Source organism: Falco rusticolus, chromosome 3 (genome assembly GCF_015220075.1).
Source record: "Falco rusticolus isolate bFalRus1 chromosome 3, bFalRus1.pri, whole genome shotgun sequence".
Taxonomy (NCBI): Eukaryota; Metazoa; Chordata; class Aves; order Falconiformes; family Falconidae; genus Falco; species Falco rusticolus.
The window spans coordinates 92,622,659-92,639,507 of record NC_051189.1 but is presented as its reverse complement, the minus strand read 5'-3'; the positions used below and the strand labels follow the sequence as shown (position 1 = coordinate 92,639,507).

The following is a 16,849-nucleotide window of genomic DNA, read 5'->3' as shown; positions in this document are numbered from 1 at the left end:
GATTAGATTTGATTCTCTGCTCTTTTCACTGAAGAGTATCTCTTCAGGGAGACCCACAGAATAAATTAATAAGAGTGTTAAATAAATATGTCATCTTGCTTCTGATAGACTGAATAATGGTGTACCAAGATACAGTACATACGGTTCTAACAAAATTATATAGCTTACCGTTATTAAGAGAAATAACTTTCAGACAATTTCTCACCTGTTAGCTAGTTTGGTTTACTTCATGCCTTCCTACTTAGTGAAAGCTAAACAAATGGTAGCTATAAAATGATTTTTTCTGCCTTTTTGAAAGCTTCATGTAGCATGGCTGTAGAAGATGTTTTGCCACAAAGAAGAAAACAGCATTTGCAAAACAGAGACAGAAGTAAAAAATACAGAAGAATACTAACTTCTCAGCTCTGTGCTTTCCTTCCCTTCCTTTCCCACTCCTGTGTAGACAAGTGGAATTGCTTAAAATAAGGGAAGTGTCTCCAAAATCATACATTTTTTTCCATATTGATTCCAGCTCAGAAGAACTGGAGTAACCTATGTATTTAAGGAGCCAACTGCAGTTTTTCAGCATTCTTTCCTAAGTAAAAATAAATAAGGCTGCTGCTACAGCATTTAATACCAACACAAAGATGTGGCAAAGCGCTGAAGTTACTGATGAGTTTTTGGTTCCATTTGAAGTTTTTTTAAATCACTACTTACAACATTGCTGTGTTTATTATTGCAGTCTATGATCATTTCAACAATTGCTGTTCATACACATTTAAAAAATATGAAACTGGCTTTAGTTAATATGAAAAATATTTATCATCAAGTATGCTGTGTATAGCATATCTGACTATGGGCATGGTGAAAAAAGATAACGCTTCTTAAAAAACAATAACCACTTCATTTACATTTGCAATAGAAGTGCAAATTGGTTGGCATCATCCAACAGGAAAGATAGTAGGTAAACAACTTACAACACTGTTGCCAGCTCTTAAAAGTAATCGTTATTCCTGTACATTTCTGTTCTTGTCAGCATTCACTTAATATGTATTTATACTAATAGTGCAAAAAGTTAGGAATGGGCAACTTCATATGGTGATAGAGTTCAAGCTCAGCAGCAGCATACATGATATGACTGCCGTGTCGTCGGGCATTTCTCTTCCTAGTTAAGATTCAGCAGTGTGCCTGTGAGAGAAACCTGTCAACTTTTCAGGTGCAACAGGACCAACCAATCTGATTTAAAAAAAAAAAAAATATATATATATATGTGTGTGCGTGTGTCTGTATGTATGGTATAGATATATTAATAAAAAGGACTTTTTCCTACTTCTCCACAATAAAGAACCATGAAAATTAATATATTTATATGTGATCCCTGGCTGTAATAAGGTAGCGGTTTCTTCCCTGCAAGCTAATTTGCAACGAGAGAGAGATGTCTGTGTTCATATAAAGACTGGATTTTTAATACATTTTATATACATTTATATGTGTATGTGTATATATATATAACAACCTATATATTTTTTTTACAAATGTAAGTGTGTTTAATATGTAAAACCACCTGTAGTACCTCAAATTTAGTTATCGTTTGCATTTCTTTAAGAAAAACAAGAAACATCTTTTACTTCTCTGATGACCCTCTCGGGAAATCAATTTTTAAATCATTGAGAGCTAAAGGAATTGCTGCCTTACGATGTTTTCATATTCCTGCACTGTGGTGGCACTTTTACATGTTTAAGCCTTCCCTTTGCCAAGGAGGTGATCCTACATAGAGTTAGTGTTGCACCATCTCCTGTTAGGCTGCTCCTGCTTTTGTCTGCCATCAAAAAATAAACACTGGCATGAAAAACTGGGGTTGGTTTGCCTTTGAGGGCAGAAAATTGTTCCCTAGAGATTACTTCGGAAACTTTGAGGGGAGACTTATTAAATAAACTGACACTGTTGATTTTGTTGTGTTACAAACAGGGTGAGACATCGAAGGGAGAGAAAAGGGAAACTCCTCTGTACGACTCTTATATTGACTTAGCTTAGAAAGTGATGGTAAAAGTATCGTTTTGAGGGTCTGTGGTCATACTGCATTGATTTACGTAAGAACATACCCTGATTGCCATTAGGAAGACGATGTTTCTACGTGCTGAGGAACCCAGGATATGTCACCAGCTGTGCAATGTGCTAAGACTCTTTCAAGGGCTGAGACCAGCTGATGTCCTCTGTGTCCATCCTGCAAAGAAATATTACAAGCCAGATTGCTTGCCATCTTGACTTTGTATTTGTTTACTGAAGCAGTGGACATCCTTCTTCAGGTCCACCCGTGTGGGTGTGCGCTTTGGCTGTACGTAGCCCTTTCCTTTCGGACAGCCTCTTTCCCCAGGTCGGCCACCCAGCTACTTACCTGAGTAGTTTTAGGGCATTCACACTGAAACTTTGTCAGCGAGACCTCACACAAGCAGGTAGCTAATACTTCAGAGATTGTCAGGTTTGGGAGGAAGATAACCATGAGCAGTTCAGTGACGGTGAGAAAAAGTGTCTTCATCGAGGCTCAGCAGGATTTGTTAGAGCTCACAGGTTATTCACCATGGAATTACGGTTTTGTAAAGTAAATGGGAAAAAGAGGTGCCTGGCCACCTTTGTACTGCAGAGTCAACACAACTAAGGAGGGGGAAATGTGGTGGTTTAAAGAGGACAGACATTTTGAATATATAGAGCTGTCAAGGAAAGATGCCGTCATAGTTTTCGGAGCAGAACATGCACTCAAAAATGAGTGAGGCAAATTAGAAGAATTTTTAAAACACAGTCACCTTGTTTTCAGCCCTGCAGCAACTAGGAGCAGTCTCTTCTGCTTCAACCCCGAGCTGCAAAGTAAAATCTTCATATGGGTAAAAACCACAAGACATACCACATACCTTCAAAAGCTGACGAAGATCTTCTAGTCGTGTTTTGCAAGCAGTGGCAGTTGGCCTGCAGGATCTACTGCACCGGCTGTGTCAGGTAGGAAGGCAGCCCCTAGGACTTGGGGGCTACTTCCAGATCACCACTGTCCCATTGCAGTTGTAGCTATCACGTGGCTTGGCACAGAAGCTACACATAACGTGGTCACCAGCCACAGGTGTCCCGAGAGTCAGGCACTGGCCAGCCATAGACCATTTGAGAGGACGGAGCTCAGAGCACATCTCTGATATTGTTATCTGGGGAAAACCTCTCATACTTGCTTTTTTCCCCAGTCGTGGTAAAAGATTCCATGAAGTGGCTTCTCTTTGTGATTGCTGCTGCCAGCTGCAAGGCAGGAAAAGTGCTGTTCCCATGTGAACACACAAACACCTCATAAGCAGAGAATGGCTCGGCTGCAGGATGGACCACTGCTTACTGTTCAGTAATTTCTTTTTCCCCATTTGTTGTCTCACTTATATCTGCTGATAAATCCCATTCTGAAACCCCAGTCTTTTTCCTGGATTCAGATGGCAGGCAAGATTAAGTTTTTCAAGTTCACAAGAAAAAGCTGACTGTACAGAGCTGTACTAAATCTTTGAACAAGGACAAACTGTCAGGTTTTGAGGGTTGGACTTGTCAGACTTATTTTTAAATTTGCAAGCAGAATTTAAACACCATCTAATTCAGTAACATCCGAAGAGCAGCCTTTATATTTCTATCTGTTGTCTTCTCCTGATGACAGAGTGGTTCTTTATTGCTCATTTTGCCCTGCAGAGTTTAATTGCAATGTGTTACCTTACAGAGGTAAATAGAATTGTGGGTAACAAAGTTGCTGAGCAAATGGTAGAGCCTGTTTCCACAAAAGCTTCCTGTGATTAATGAAAATACCCTGACATTGACCTATGCACTGGCTTCCAGCCACCTACCAGGCGAGTAAATGGCATACAGTGTGCGAGCTACAAATACACGTGATGAAAAAAGAACACAATAGATAGCCACTTAAGTCTTTTAATTTGGGAGCATCCACAGCCGTGCTTGCTGCTTAAGTGCTTTCTTTAGACTTAGTAGGGGTGAGGACACCATAAGAATGCTGTTTTGATTCAGGGGGTTAATGAGCATCAGCATGTAAATACTGGTGCAGTCCTGCTGAGGCAGTGGATGTTTATAGATGTGAATTTTTCAGCAGCTATAAACGGAAAGTCTGTTTGTTTTGTCTAAAGTACATGGGAAAGGCTTGATCGTAACGTTACAAATTCAAGGCTAATGGTTTGAAAAAAAAAAATAAAATCCTGAAGTTTCAAAGTTCAGTTTAAAATGTCATGGCAGGGCTTCTGGAAGGGAGGCAGGCAGTGGAGCAGGCAAGCTGCAGCAGCCCAGCAAAGGCAGCCAGCACACTGTGCTCGATGAAATGCACGTAAGCCCATGGTTTACTAAGGAAGCAGCTCGACACACACATCTATGATTTTACTGCGTTCTAGTCAAGAGGTACAGCAGTAGATAATAACCCATGTTGGCAAAAGGACAGCAAACAACAGCTCGTACCTTTCTCCTACAAAGCCATCTGCCCTGGCTGAATATGATTGACTGAGAAGTCACGTACTCAGCCTCATCTATCTCCCCAGTTGGTGGAGAAAAAAAAAATGCAATTCAGGTTTCAGCATTTTTGTAATCCCTCTGAGCCTCCCATTAAATTTGCTCTACTGTGTGGGAAAGGATTAAATATTCTTTGGGCTCCAAAACACAGTATACAAAAATTAAGTACTACAGCATGGTTTGTGGTAAGGCAGCAACTAAAGTGTATAGCCTGCCACATAACCCAGAGCAGCGAGTTCTCTTTGATAAGTAACACTTGTTGACAGCTTAAAATTTCAGTTGGTAACACGTGCCGCACTTGTGTACAGCCTTTTTTAAAAATATTCTGTATGCAACATACTTAATAAATGATTTTTAAAATAATGAAGTTGTTCATATGCTGTTACTAACTTAGTTCAGAGTCCCCAAAGAGGGGAGTACTTGCTGGCGAGGAGAACTTCTGTCTGTTTAAGAATGGCTCATAAATACTCCCCTGTAAGAAATAGTTCTAAATTAAAAAACATTCAAAAAAAAAACCAACATGTTTCAGACAAGGCTGTTCATGAGGATCAAATAGTTAATTTCCTAAAAGGTAGTATTATTTACATTTTGTGTGAGTTTGGGCATAGTTGAGAAATTTTTATTTAAGAGCCACCAGGATATTTTCCCCTCAAAAATGGTAAATGAAAACTGCTGAAAATTTTCTTTCTTTAATTTTTTGCTATTTTGAGAGCCTGACTTGCTGTCACGCTTAGCGTGCAGTATTAAATTCTACTAAATATATTGTACTTAGTGTAATTAAGCATCTAGCCTTTTTTGTCCTAATTCCATAATTAAATATATGAACTTTTTGTGTGTGTGAAAAGGACACAGAGCTACTGTGTACCCAGGCCTTGGGGAGAAAGTAGGGATGTGAAAAGACATTACAGATACTAAAAATTAGGCTCCAAGATTCATACATTTAAAATAAATGTCTTCTCCTGCTTACGTTACCCTACTTGCATGAAACTTCTTCCTTCCACATCTCAAGTGTTAAGCAAAGAGCTGTGTGTGACTGGCGCCAACTGTGCATCTGACTACAATTTACCAATGGTACGGTGCAGACTGGAAAGTACTGAAGAACAAGAGGAATCAAAGCTTCAGTGTTGCATTTTTGTCATTTTTCTTTTCCTTATTGCACTAGAAAGCACAAATATATGAGGTGTGAATGCCTTCTCACGAACAAGAGGTCCGTTCTAGTGTGTGTGTGAAATGTTACTGCTGAACTAACTGTGTAACAGGTTTCACCATTTCTAAGGCAAATTAGATTAGGGTTCCGGAGGAACTGGAAAACAGTGCAATACCATGCAATTTACATCTAGGCTTTCCACGCAAAAAGAATTAACAAAAAATATCTGCTAACGGTATCCATCTTTTTATTTGTCATATTCATCTTTTCATTTTTCTAAGCATCCAGCATGTGTTCTTTTCCTCTGTAGTAACTTCTAATGTTAACTTTTAATATGAGCCTTTGAACAGTATTCCTCAATGTTGTTATTTCAAGATTTTATATATGTAGTTATTTTATGTATTGGTTATTTTTCTTAAGGTATAGGCTGATAACAGTATTATTTACCCAAAAAAAATGCTTATAGAAAGAAAAATATCACTATGAAAAAGCTTTAATATATGGGTACTCTGTTCTTCAGCTTTTTTTTAATCTTCTCTTGTGAAGCTGAAATAATAACCTGTTTACTTTCAGGTTTCAGCTTTCTGATATTTTGGTTTTATTTCAGGTTACTATTGGCCAACTCTATTCCACACAGAAACTGGTTATTGAGAGTCCAGGAAACACATAGCTATGAGAAGACCCTGATCCTGAAGCAACACTGGACCATTCTCAGCATCCTACAGTGCCACATACAGATGCATAAACTCACTGCACACGTCTGAGCTTTTCTGTTCAGCAGAAGAAATGCCTTGAGAGACTGTTTTTGGCAACCAAAGTACTGTTTTCTAATGGCTCACCTGTTCTGAAATATATTGCTGTGATTTATAGTAGCATGTAAGGTAGTTTTGAAACCTGTTGGCTTATATGTCCCATGTGATGGAATAGTTCCTCCTCTACTTTGACAATAAAACTTCATTAAACTACCTGTAACCAGATCCATTTTTCTGCTGCTGACCTTTTCTCTCACTGAGCACGAAAGATGTGTTAGATTTAAAACCCTTTGCCTAATTGTTAAGACTTAAGTTCTTATTGATCCTGTTTTATTTAAGTATGGACAGCATCTGAAATTAAATGACTAAATATATCGTTCATTTTAAATATTAAAACCATAGATGAAGAGAGTTTTCATCTCCTGGACCTTAATACTTATAAGTATCACACGCTGCATTGTGTGGTTTCTTTGAAAAGCATCCCTTGACATTTCAGGAGGTTCTTCCTTTAGTTTCCGAGAGTTAATAACCAGTCTTATCCTACTTTTAACAATTAACTGATCAGAATAGCAGAAGGTAAGACTTGCATCACTGAGGTTTGGGAGCTTTAAAATATATTTTCACCACCGAGTCCTTTTCTAAATTTGTTGAGGTGCAGCTATTAGCAGAAAGCAGCACATCACTTTATGCAAGTTTTCCCTTTTTCACAAAGCTCCCGAATTTTGCAGGAGAAAAAGAACCTAACTACAACAATAACTCAAGTGCTTTAAGTCATGAATAGGCACCAAGCTTTGCCTAGCAAAAAATTTTTATCAGATTCTGTTCAAGTCATTGCTGTGCTTGAATTTGTTTTCTGTTTGAAATTGGCAGAAAAATTAAGCAGTGCAAAGCGTTTTTAATGGCATGCAGACAAAAGCTTCTCCCCCCACCCCCCTGGGGGGTTTTCAGAAGAGAAACAGAAACTCAAAACTAGTTCCATGACACTGTAGCCTTTAAAAATCTCCCGTTACTTTTCTCGCTTCCCAAAAGTCATCTTTGTTTAGAATTTCTATTGTTTCGCCTTGTTCGTGCTGTGTGATAACATTATTAAAGCAGAGGATAGATAAAATGTCTAATTTAGAACTAACTCCCACTCCTCACTACCATTTAAAGTGTATTTTATGGGTTTGTACAGTTAGACTGAAATGTATAGTAATGCATTCCATTAACAATATAGTATACAGAGCAAGATACCGTGACTGAGACTACAAATGTAGCTTCCATTCTCACTTTCAAATAAATGGCAAATATAGTAATAATTCTCCTCTTATTAGGTGTGTAAGTATTGCAATGTAAATTGTTTTTGGTGAACACTTTATTAAAATGGAATTTAATTATTCTGATAGGTAAAATATGTCAGGTTCTGTATTTTAAATCTGTACATTCACAACTAGATAATTAAGTGCACTTAATGGTAGAAGTGTAGGGGAAGAAAGGTTTGATTACTTCCAGTGAACTCAAAGAGATGTAATAACATCTTACATTTTTAGAGGAGACAGGCTTGGGAAGGGCTGCCAGTTTTATGCTCAGAGCCTGGTCCCTAAAACAGTACATGAAAAATCCTCATTTAAAACAGCTTAATTACTGGAACAAGCACCACGTACCATTTCAAGATCTGAGAATGTATGCTAGGAAACAAAATAAACATGCTTATAAATAGTGTAGTCCTAAATTATAAAGAGGGATGCCTCCGTCAGTAACATTTTTACTATTTACATCTAAGCTTTCAACACGTTTACAAAACAGTAAATTTTTTTTCAAATGGAGGCCCTTTCAATGTATAATCATTTCATCCAAAATACCAGTACCTTTCCAGTGAAGTTCTCAATCGTTGTTTCCAACAAGAATACAGCTGTAGATGGCACATGCTGTCATATAGGCGTCACAGGAAGGTGAAATATCTTGTGACTTCCCTCAAAAGTCTGGAGGAGATTACTTCTCCATTAATGCCTGAAAATTCTGTTGTTAAATTGTGGTGGTAGATAAAACACTACTGCACTCCTATTCATACCATCTGCTCCTACTTTCTGTCTCAAGGTTACCACTCAGATTATCTCTCTCAGCTATTTATACGTGCAAAGGAGCAGTAGTAACCTTCAGGATACATTCTACAGAGAGGACCCATCAAGAAAAAAAAAAATTAAAAAATCCAGGCTCTGTAATTTCCCTCTCTTCCCAATCCATAGTGCAGAGGTTAAGACAGCTCACTTTTTCATCAAGGAAAAATTAGTTCTAATTCCAAATTAACCATAAGCTTAGCAAACAGTATTTATACATGACCTGTTAGAAGTAACCTAAGAAAACTTCTGCTGCTAAGGACCAAAAGCCTGTGTAATACCATCTAACCTGCTAACAGTGCAAAGCTAGCAAAGGTAGTAGCATATACTACTCAAGCCCAACACAATCGCTGCATTTTAGATGTCTGTTCCCTCTGTGTTTCCTCTCCTTACCAACACACATGTAAGTTGCGCCCTCCACTAGTGTCAGTTATGCGCATATCCATTGTCTGGGATTGGAAAATACCTAGAAATATGATTTTTTTTCCTTACCTAATGTCCATTTCAAGTAACTTTGTCGTAACATACCCGGTTCTGTATAAAAACATCGCTTGCCAAATGCTTTATCGTTGAAATCCTACAAGCTACAGAACGGAAATCCTTAGAAACCGCGTCTGGCTTGGGAAGTCCAGTGCAGAGATAATAGTTGTAGGCTGGGATGACTTTAGTATTGTGTTTGTCTCCACTTGCCCTGTTCTTTCTCTTGGCTAGGCATGTGCTCACCGTCACCGATGGAGACAGCGCATGGGGAGCTGGCACTGTGGTCCAGCCTCGGAGTTGCTGTGCTCTTACAGCTGCACCTTCTGTGCTTCACCAGTTCCGTTTACGTTGCAATACTCATTAAATCTCTCTCTTGGCACGCTGTCAGGAGCTTTGTTGGATTTTGTAAAAGCAGTGTAAACAACAGGAATAGTTAAAACACAAAGGAATGATCCCGTGACTTATGTACAATGTCCACTATTATAAAAAGTATATCCTTTTTCCTTAGAACAGAAGGGAGCTCAATAAATACCTTTACTAAAGCTGCAATGTCTTAGCAAAACAACCTTGCTTTTGTATTATATTAAAAATGTTTGTCTGTTCCCGATCTCAACATTTTAGCAAACCATTAACCTCAGCAGCATGCACCAAAATTTGAACGTTTTACATATGATGAAGTTTGTCATGACTTTTACAGTATAAACTTGGAAACAGCGCTCTGAAAGAAAAAAAAAAAAAAAAAAAGAAGAAGAACAATTTGTTTAATATTAGTAACTTTTAAAGGACAGGTATTTCTGTTGTGTGTTACAGCTTCTCCAGAGATTATACTGCAATTGAAAGCTCAGTTTCAGAACACCCAGATAAATGAGAGGTACAGCTGTCCTGGAGGAAAGAAACCCAAGAGTAGCATGTGAACACTTTACATAGTGTTGAAATAGGCCAAGAAGGATTTTAACTTACTAGTCACATTTCTAAAATGGTATTTCTATATAAAACTTCACCAAGTTTCCAGGCATTAAAAGCATTACTTTCACCCTCTAATGTCAGCAGGTAGAAGAATAATTCTATGGAGAAGCACCAGCCCCACCACGTGCTTCCTGCAATGCAACATAAACGCATCGCTCCAGATACCCAGCACAGACCATACGTACACATGAACAGAGCCATGAAAGAGCTGTGCACCGACTGTTTTCCTGAGTTTTCCATAACGATCTACAGTGAAATCCTGGCATTATTCAAGTCAGGAGTATACTGAACGCTTTGTTCCACGGTTCTTAACACAGGCATAATTATTTCATACTCTTGGGAATGTTTTGCTTGACGACCTTTTTAAAAAAAAGAGGGAAGGTGTGTAGCTCTTTTACTGAGGCTTTACATTCATTCTTCTTGCAGTATTTTAGAATATAGGAATAGTGCATGAGCCCTTAATGTGGAAGCAGAAAAAAAGAGAGAGAAGCCAGTAATTCCTCCAAGGCTGGGTATTCCCTACAACCCTAAGAGGGAAAAAATCGGAACTCAAACCTGTTTCACAAACGTACACACCTTCAAAGGATTCTGGAGCTTACACAGGAAATTAAATAGCATCAATGTGTTGCAAGAAATGCTTCTTTCTAAACTACGTACCTTTTTTACTGTCAAGCCCAGTATCTACTGAAGCTTTACAAGAGGGGGAAGTGATGGTAAGCAGTGCATTCAAATGACTGCTTTTCTGTGTTCAGAGTAAGAGAACTATGGAGACATGTGAAGAATGTACAGCCTTTCTGTTGAAAGAGTGCACCCCATAAATATTTATACTGGTCTTTGGCAATATGCTAATCCAAGGCAAGTAATTTTTCCTCTCTTAAAAAGAATCGTGAAAGACAATTAAGGTGATTTAATTACTGCCACGCATAGACAGCAGATTTTGAACTCTTGACAGACATTCATCACAGTGCCATGTTATCCTAACCCCGTAACACAAGACTCTGAAGAGAATAGACAATTAAACCTAGACCATTTCCCCTACCTTCCTGCAGTACTCTGGGCTGCATCCAAATCCCAGGGAAGCCAATGGGAGCAGAAGCCAGGCTTTTCAAGTACTGACTGAAAGCCCCAGCTTGAAATAAAACAGAAGTAGTTTGCATGCAAGTTTGCAGTTCTTCATGACACCAAAGTAAATTTAGCTTCACAGTCCTTTTCTGAATCATTGAAATCTGAATTTAAATGTAAGTGCAAGCAGCAAAAACATTGCTTAAGGAAGATTTAACTTTCATGTCCTTCACAGTTACCCACTATAGAGTTTCAACTGTATTGAACTTTTTGGTTTTATATACACCTATAAAACCATTTGGCAGCTATTTCTCCCTTAAGCTCTTAATCCAAGGGGAAAAAATAAATAACAAAAAAGAAATCTGCATAAAACAAAAATGTTTGGAGCTGGAGTTTTTTCCAAGAGCACTAATAAAACTTTATAATTTTTTATTTCTTAAGTTAGAGGAGGGAGGGAGGGTGTTTATGAGCACATACTCCAAGTTATGCTCTAAATCTTTATAAAATACTACATTAACAGCAATGCAACCAAACAAGAAGAGTGCTTCACTTAACGCTTTACTCTGTTGGGCCTTTTGATTTTACAGAATTAGAACTACTTCATTTTGAATATATTTCTTTGAGAATAAAGATGCAGCCATGCTCTGACTGCAAGCAGCAGCCCTGTGCTTTGCTGATGCGGGCTTGCTAGCACGCGGTGTACGCGTGGTCCAGTTCTGATTTTTACGTGGCTGCCCCATGTAATCTTTGGCAAGGGCTTGCATTTCTGTAGCCCCCAGTAGCCTCACCTATGAAAATACAGAGATCTGTGTATATGCAGTCTTTGAAACCTGCTTTGGAAATCTATGCTTCCATAAAATCTTAAAATCTAAAACATCTACCTACCAAATGTACTGTCTATTAAAAAGTGAGTATGTTTGGGTTTTGTCTGAGAGAGGTTCTCCCTTTTCTTTCACAAACAGTAGTTCTTAGTTATCAATAAAAGTACTTTACCTCTTAACAAAGCACAAAAATGCTGTGCTTTAATTAACACAATTTGCAGGATTTTAGATCGGCGCCAATGTTTTGAAGCACTCAAAAAACATTTTACGGTTTAGCCTCAGCAAATCCATTCTTGCATTTTGAACTTCAAATCACGCCTCTGAAGAGAACACGTAAATGTTACGTTTTCTGGATGTCAATGCTTTACACCCATTGCCCATAGTTCACAGCATACCAGGGACCATTCCTGGCCTTCCCCCTCCATCAAGCAACACAGCTAGGTGGGATCCTGCAAGGTACCAGCTCCGCACCTCTGCCCTGAGAGAGCCATCAGAATATGGCCACTCCTTTAAATTCCGTTGAAGGAGAGCTCCCTCCCCTCCCTTTTCTTAGCAGTTCTTCCCTGAAGCAATTCATAAACAAAACACAGGATAAGGAATGGGCTCCAGGAGCCCCAAATATTACATTGTACTTAAATGAAGAATCAGTGCTGTGGGTTAGCATCACAGATCAGCTTAGAGCACGCTGTTGCACTGACACAGCTCTCTGAAGAAAGGCTAATGCTTACCAGATTATTCCATGTAATATCCTGTAATCCCGTAACGCATGATCGTTTCAAAACAAACTTGCGTAGGGAAGTAGTAGAGTTCACTAGCCTCCTTTAAAACCTTTCGTGCTTTTGGCGAGAGTTTACCTGTAACTTGGAAAGCGACAGTAAGCACTCCCGTCTGCGCCCACAGAGCTTTGACACCCTGCGTTTTCAAAGCAACTGCTCCTAGTCTCACAGCAAGGCCGTTTCTGAAGGAATTAAATGCCTCTTTCTGTTTGGCTGTATTCTCACACTGGAGTTTACGTATGGGTTTTTAGGGGGGAAGCAGGGCAGGCTGTCCATCAGAAGCAGTGCATATGTTTTAGCAAAACGGCAGGAACTTTAGCCTGAAGCTCCCTCTGCTTCATGACTTTTCCCCAATAAACGCCCTGTGGCAGCTCTGACCCTGTACCAGCTCCCACAAGAGGCACGTTATCTGAAGACTTATTTTCCAGCTATGGGGAATTTTATAAAGCAGCAAATTTTTCTAAGGTGCTCGCAATGGGCTTTAGGATGGTTTACATCTTCAGAGGAAAGGAAGACCTGAGAAAACTCCCTGTGGAAAATGATCTTCCAAGGTCTTGCTGTAAGAACATACACCTGCGTCAGAACATTTTCTGCATTCTAACAATGTCTTACCTACTTATTTTCTCATCCAAAAGATCAACCCAAATTTTGAGATACTGTATCAGAGTCAAATCTGCAGAACAGCCGGAACAAAACTTGACCGAAACCCGGCTCTTTTCCACCCACACCAGTAAAGCTTCCCTCACGTCGCAGCTCGGCACCAGGTGCCTGTTACGGGAGCGTACGGGGCCGTCGTGGGCTTACAGGGCCCTGCCAGGATGACAGTCACTTTCAGCTTTAGCCCTGAATGCTGCTTACGGACAGGCAACAGCCCTGGCTACGGCGAGACACACCGGCAGCTTCAGCCCCTCTGCACATCACACGTGTTAGGGTAGGGGCGCAACCAGGCTGCAAAACTAAGGACTATCCCGTTATGTTTTGCTATACAGAAAAAAGATTTGTAACGGTGAGCTTTTTAACTTTTTTTCAAGCTTTTTTTATTCTTACAAACCCATTTTCATTGGTACTTTTTGCTTAAGTTTCAGGACTCGGGACACCAGTAGTGGTCAGCCTCTAGGCTTGCAATGCAAGAGCAAAGACGGTAGAAATCGTTTCAAGTGTCCAGCGCTATGAAGTCCAACTGCGTGCACAACAAACCCCTTTCCCAGCAACATACAAATACTGAAAAATATGTAGCAAAGTAAGCCGAATAAATCATAAATACTTGAGAAGTGTGGTGCAAAATGTAACATAAGGAGAGCTGAACTAAGGCACTTGTTTTCATTCATTACTGAGGACACCCTCTCTTCATCGCATCGTCACTCCTCAGCGAGGTCATCCAAATCAGTCGCTGCTCCCCAAATGTGAAAATGCAGCACTGCGTGTGAGACAGACACCACCTTTTACTTCACAGCACATTACTCAAAGGTGTTACCGAAGTTCTCCTGATAAACCCAGCATCAGCAAATATTTTAACTCCTCCTTTGTCCTGGTTTTAGACTTGTCAATTGTGTGAAAAGAAGTCGCCAGTCTATTTTGAGCAAAAACATTTTTGCAGAAGTCCCTGCTGGCTGCTATTAGCCAGACGGGATCGACACACGCACGCCCAGGGAAGGCGGGGAGCGGGATCAAAGTGTGCTAAGCGACAAAAACCAGAGCAGCCCCAGTCCGGCCCCAGATCCAGCCCCAAAAGAGCCTGCCCGTTGTTTGGAGCCGCCACAGGCATGGCAAAGGTGGAACGGGCGTGCAAGCCTGTCAGGAGTTTGACAGGTGCTCACAACAGTGAATCATATTGTTACGGAGTCCGTTGAACTAAAAAAAATATAGTAAAAACAAAACAAGGTGAAGTGAACCGCTGCTGCCGCAGTGCCGTGCCTTTGAAAGGGATGTGAGAATGGGAAAACGGGGGTCCTAAGTTAAATCTGTAGCGAACACGCCGCTAAGTTTTCACACAAGTGCTCTGCACATCTCTAACCGGGGAAGTGCAGTCAAGCCCAAACCAAGACCTCAAAAATTCACTTCAAGAGGGGAAAAGCCAAGCCCACGCTACTCAGTCTCCTTGTTCCCTCGCCACAAAAAAACCAAACAACAACAAAAAACAAAACAAAACAATACAAAAAAAAAAAACCCAAGGAAAACGACTCCAGAAGCCGCAGTCGTGCGAGCCTACGCGCGTCCACCTTCAGCCGGCCAAGCCGAGGGACCGGCACCGGGAACGGCGCCCCGGCGCGCCCGCTGCCGCCCTCCCGAGACGGGCCCCCGGGTGCGGGGCCCCGGCCGCCTCCCCCCGCCCGGCGGCGGCTCCGTCAGTAGCGGGGGGCGGCGGGGGGCGCCGGGCTGCCGGCGGGGGGTGGCGCGGCCCCGGCCCCGGGGCAGCCGCAGCACCGCAGCGTGTAGTTGCGGCCGCCGTTGTTGTCCCAGAACTCGCCCTGAGGGCTGCGGTAGCGGATGGCGAAGTGCAGGGCCGAGCCCTCCCGCAGGCTGGGCGGCACGCACAGGGTGAAGCTGTAGCGCTCGGCCGGCGGGTCGGGGGGCAGCGGGGCGGCCGGCACGTCCACGAAGGAGAGCCACTCGTTGAAGGTGTAGCGCACCGTCACCTCCCGGGGGCCGGGGCAGCCCAGCGCTCGCACCGTGCCCCGCACGTCGGTGGGCGCCGCCGGCCGCCCCAGCCGCTCCAGGCAGACGCGCTGCCGCCGCAGGCGCTCGGCGCTGGGCTCGCCGCCGTCGGGGAAGTCGGGCACCAGGCGCAGGGCGGGCGGCGGCGGGTCCGCGCCGGGCGGCGGCGGGTCCCGCTCCTCGGCGGGCGGGCTCTGCAGGCGGCACAGCGCGGCGGGCGGCACCTGCGGCTCCTCGGCGTCGCTGAAGTGCTTGACGCTGGCCAGGCTCAGCCCCAGCGAGTCGGCGAACTGCACCCGCTTCTTGCACTTGCCGCAACAGTCTTCGCCCGCCGCCGCTTCCTCCTCCTCCCCCTCCTCTTCCTCCTCCTCCCCCTCCTCCCGGCGCTCGCCGGGGCCGGGGGCCGGCGGCCGCCCGCCGCGGCTCAGCTCCAGCAGCACCAGCCGCTCCCCCGCCGCCTCCCGCCTGGCGTCGCGGGGCACCGTCGGGGCCGCGCCGCGGAGCCGCCGCTCCTCCGCCGCCAGCTCCTGCCGCGGCCGCGCGGGGCTCGCCATGGCGGGGCGCCCCGCTGGGCCCGTCCCGGCCGCCCCTGTGGCGGCAGGCGGACGGGCCGGCACCGCTTTATCCGGCGCCCCCGCCGCAGGCCCCGGGCGGGGGGCGCGCCCCCCCGCAGGGCCCGGAGCCTCCCCGGGGGCTGGGGCGGCCGCGGGCGGGGGCGGGACCTCCCGGGCCGGGCAATGCGGAAGCGGCGGCGGCCGCGACGGGCGGCCCCGCACGTCCTCCCGCCCGCCGGGGGCCGCCGTTACCGCGGCGCGGCGGGGACAGCGGCAGCCACGCCGCCAGGAGACCCGCGGGGAGCCGGGGAGCGGCGGCCGGGGAGCCCCCCGCCCCCCCGGGGTGCCGGGCCGCCCGAGCGGGGCCCCGGCAGTGCAGGCGCCGGCCACCGCGCTCTCGCCGGCAGCGGGGCGTCGCAGGCAGCCGAGGGAGAAGCCCCGCGGGTCGGGGCCGAGCGGGCCGTGGCCCCGCACCGGGCCGGCACCGCCGAGGGGTGGCCGCCGTGCTCCCGCGGCGGGGGCTGCGCCGGGGCCGCCCGTGTGCCGCGCTCGCCATCATCCGTCCGCCCCCGGCAGCCTGCGAGCTGCCCCCGGCTTTGGCGTTTAAAGCGGTTCCCACCCACCCTGACTGCAGAGAAAAAGCTTTGAGACCTGAGCTCGAGGACGAGACCCCACAGGTAAAGGGCACGAAGCGGGATACAGGTGTGAGCAAACCTCCTTCACCATTTTTCACCCCCGCTTGGTACCAGCGGTGCTCGTGGAAAAGCAAGTCCAAAGGCTCAGGGGGCACACACATGGGCACACGCACCCTTCCCGAAGGTCACACTGTCTTCAAAATTCCTGCTTAAAAAGAAAAAGAAATCAAGGCAGAGAAACAAAATACAAGCTTTGCCTTTTCCACAAATAAAAAGAAGTAGAGGCCCCCTCGGTTTTATTTTCTGGCCATGATGTACAGCAAACAGCATCCTCACAACAAGGTGCTTTTGTTAGTACGGAGAGATCTGTATCTGAGAAATTTCCAAACTTAATTCTATACT

General features: G+C 44.1%; 2 protein-coding genes across 6 annotated transcripts in view; one reads left to right on the top strand and one right to left on the bottom strand.

Annotated features, from left to right (window-relative positions):
• Positions 1-6,813, top strand: part of LYRM4 (LYR motif containing 4) — a 92,093-nt gene extending 85,280 nt beyond the window's left edge. For 4 of the 5 annotated variants that reach the window (XR_005103396.1, XR_005103395.1, XM_037381750.1 and 1 more), the window contains one exon: positions 6,258-6,627. Coding sequence is in view for 2 of the 5 variants with exons in the window: in XM_037381750.1 (XP_037237647.1) it covers positions 6,258-6,320 (63 nt within the window). In the remaining 3 variants the exon portion in view is untranslated. Of the gene's footprint in view, positions 1-6,257 lie in introns of all 5 variants that reach the window. The other variant, XM_037381754.1, reaches the window with a different exon arrangement.
• Positions 6,814-14,850: 8,037 nt separating this feature from the next.
• PPP1R3G (protein phosphatase 1 regulatory subunit 3G) lies at positions 14,851-15,923 on the bottom strand. The gene has a single exon (XM_037381747.1). It carries the CDS (start codon positions 15,810-15,812, stop codon positions 14,949-14,951), a length of 864 nt encoding a protein of 287 aa, XP_037237644.1. The 5' UTR covers positions 15,813-15,923; the 3' UTR covers positions 14,851-14,948.
• Positions 15,924-16,849: the final 926 nt, after the last annotated feature.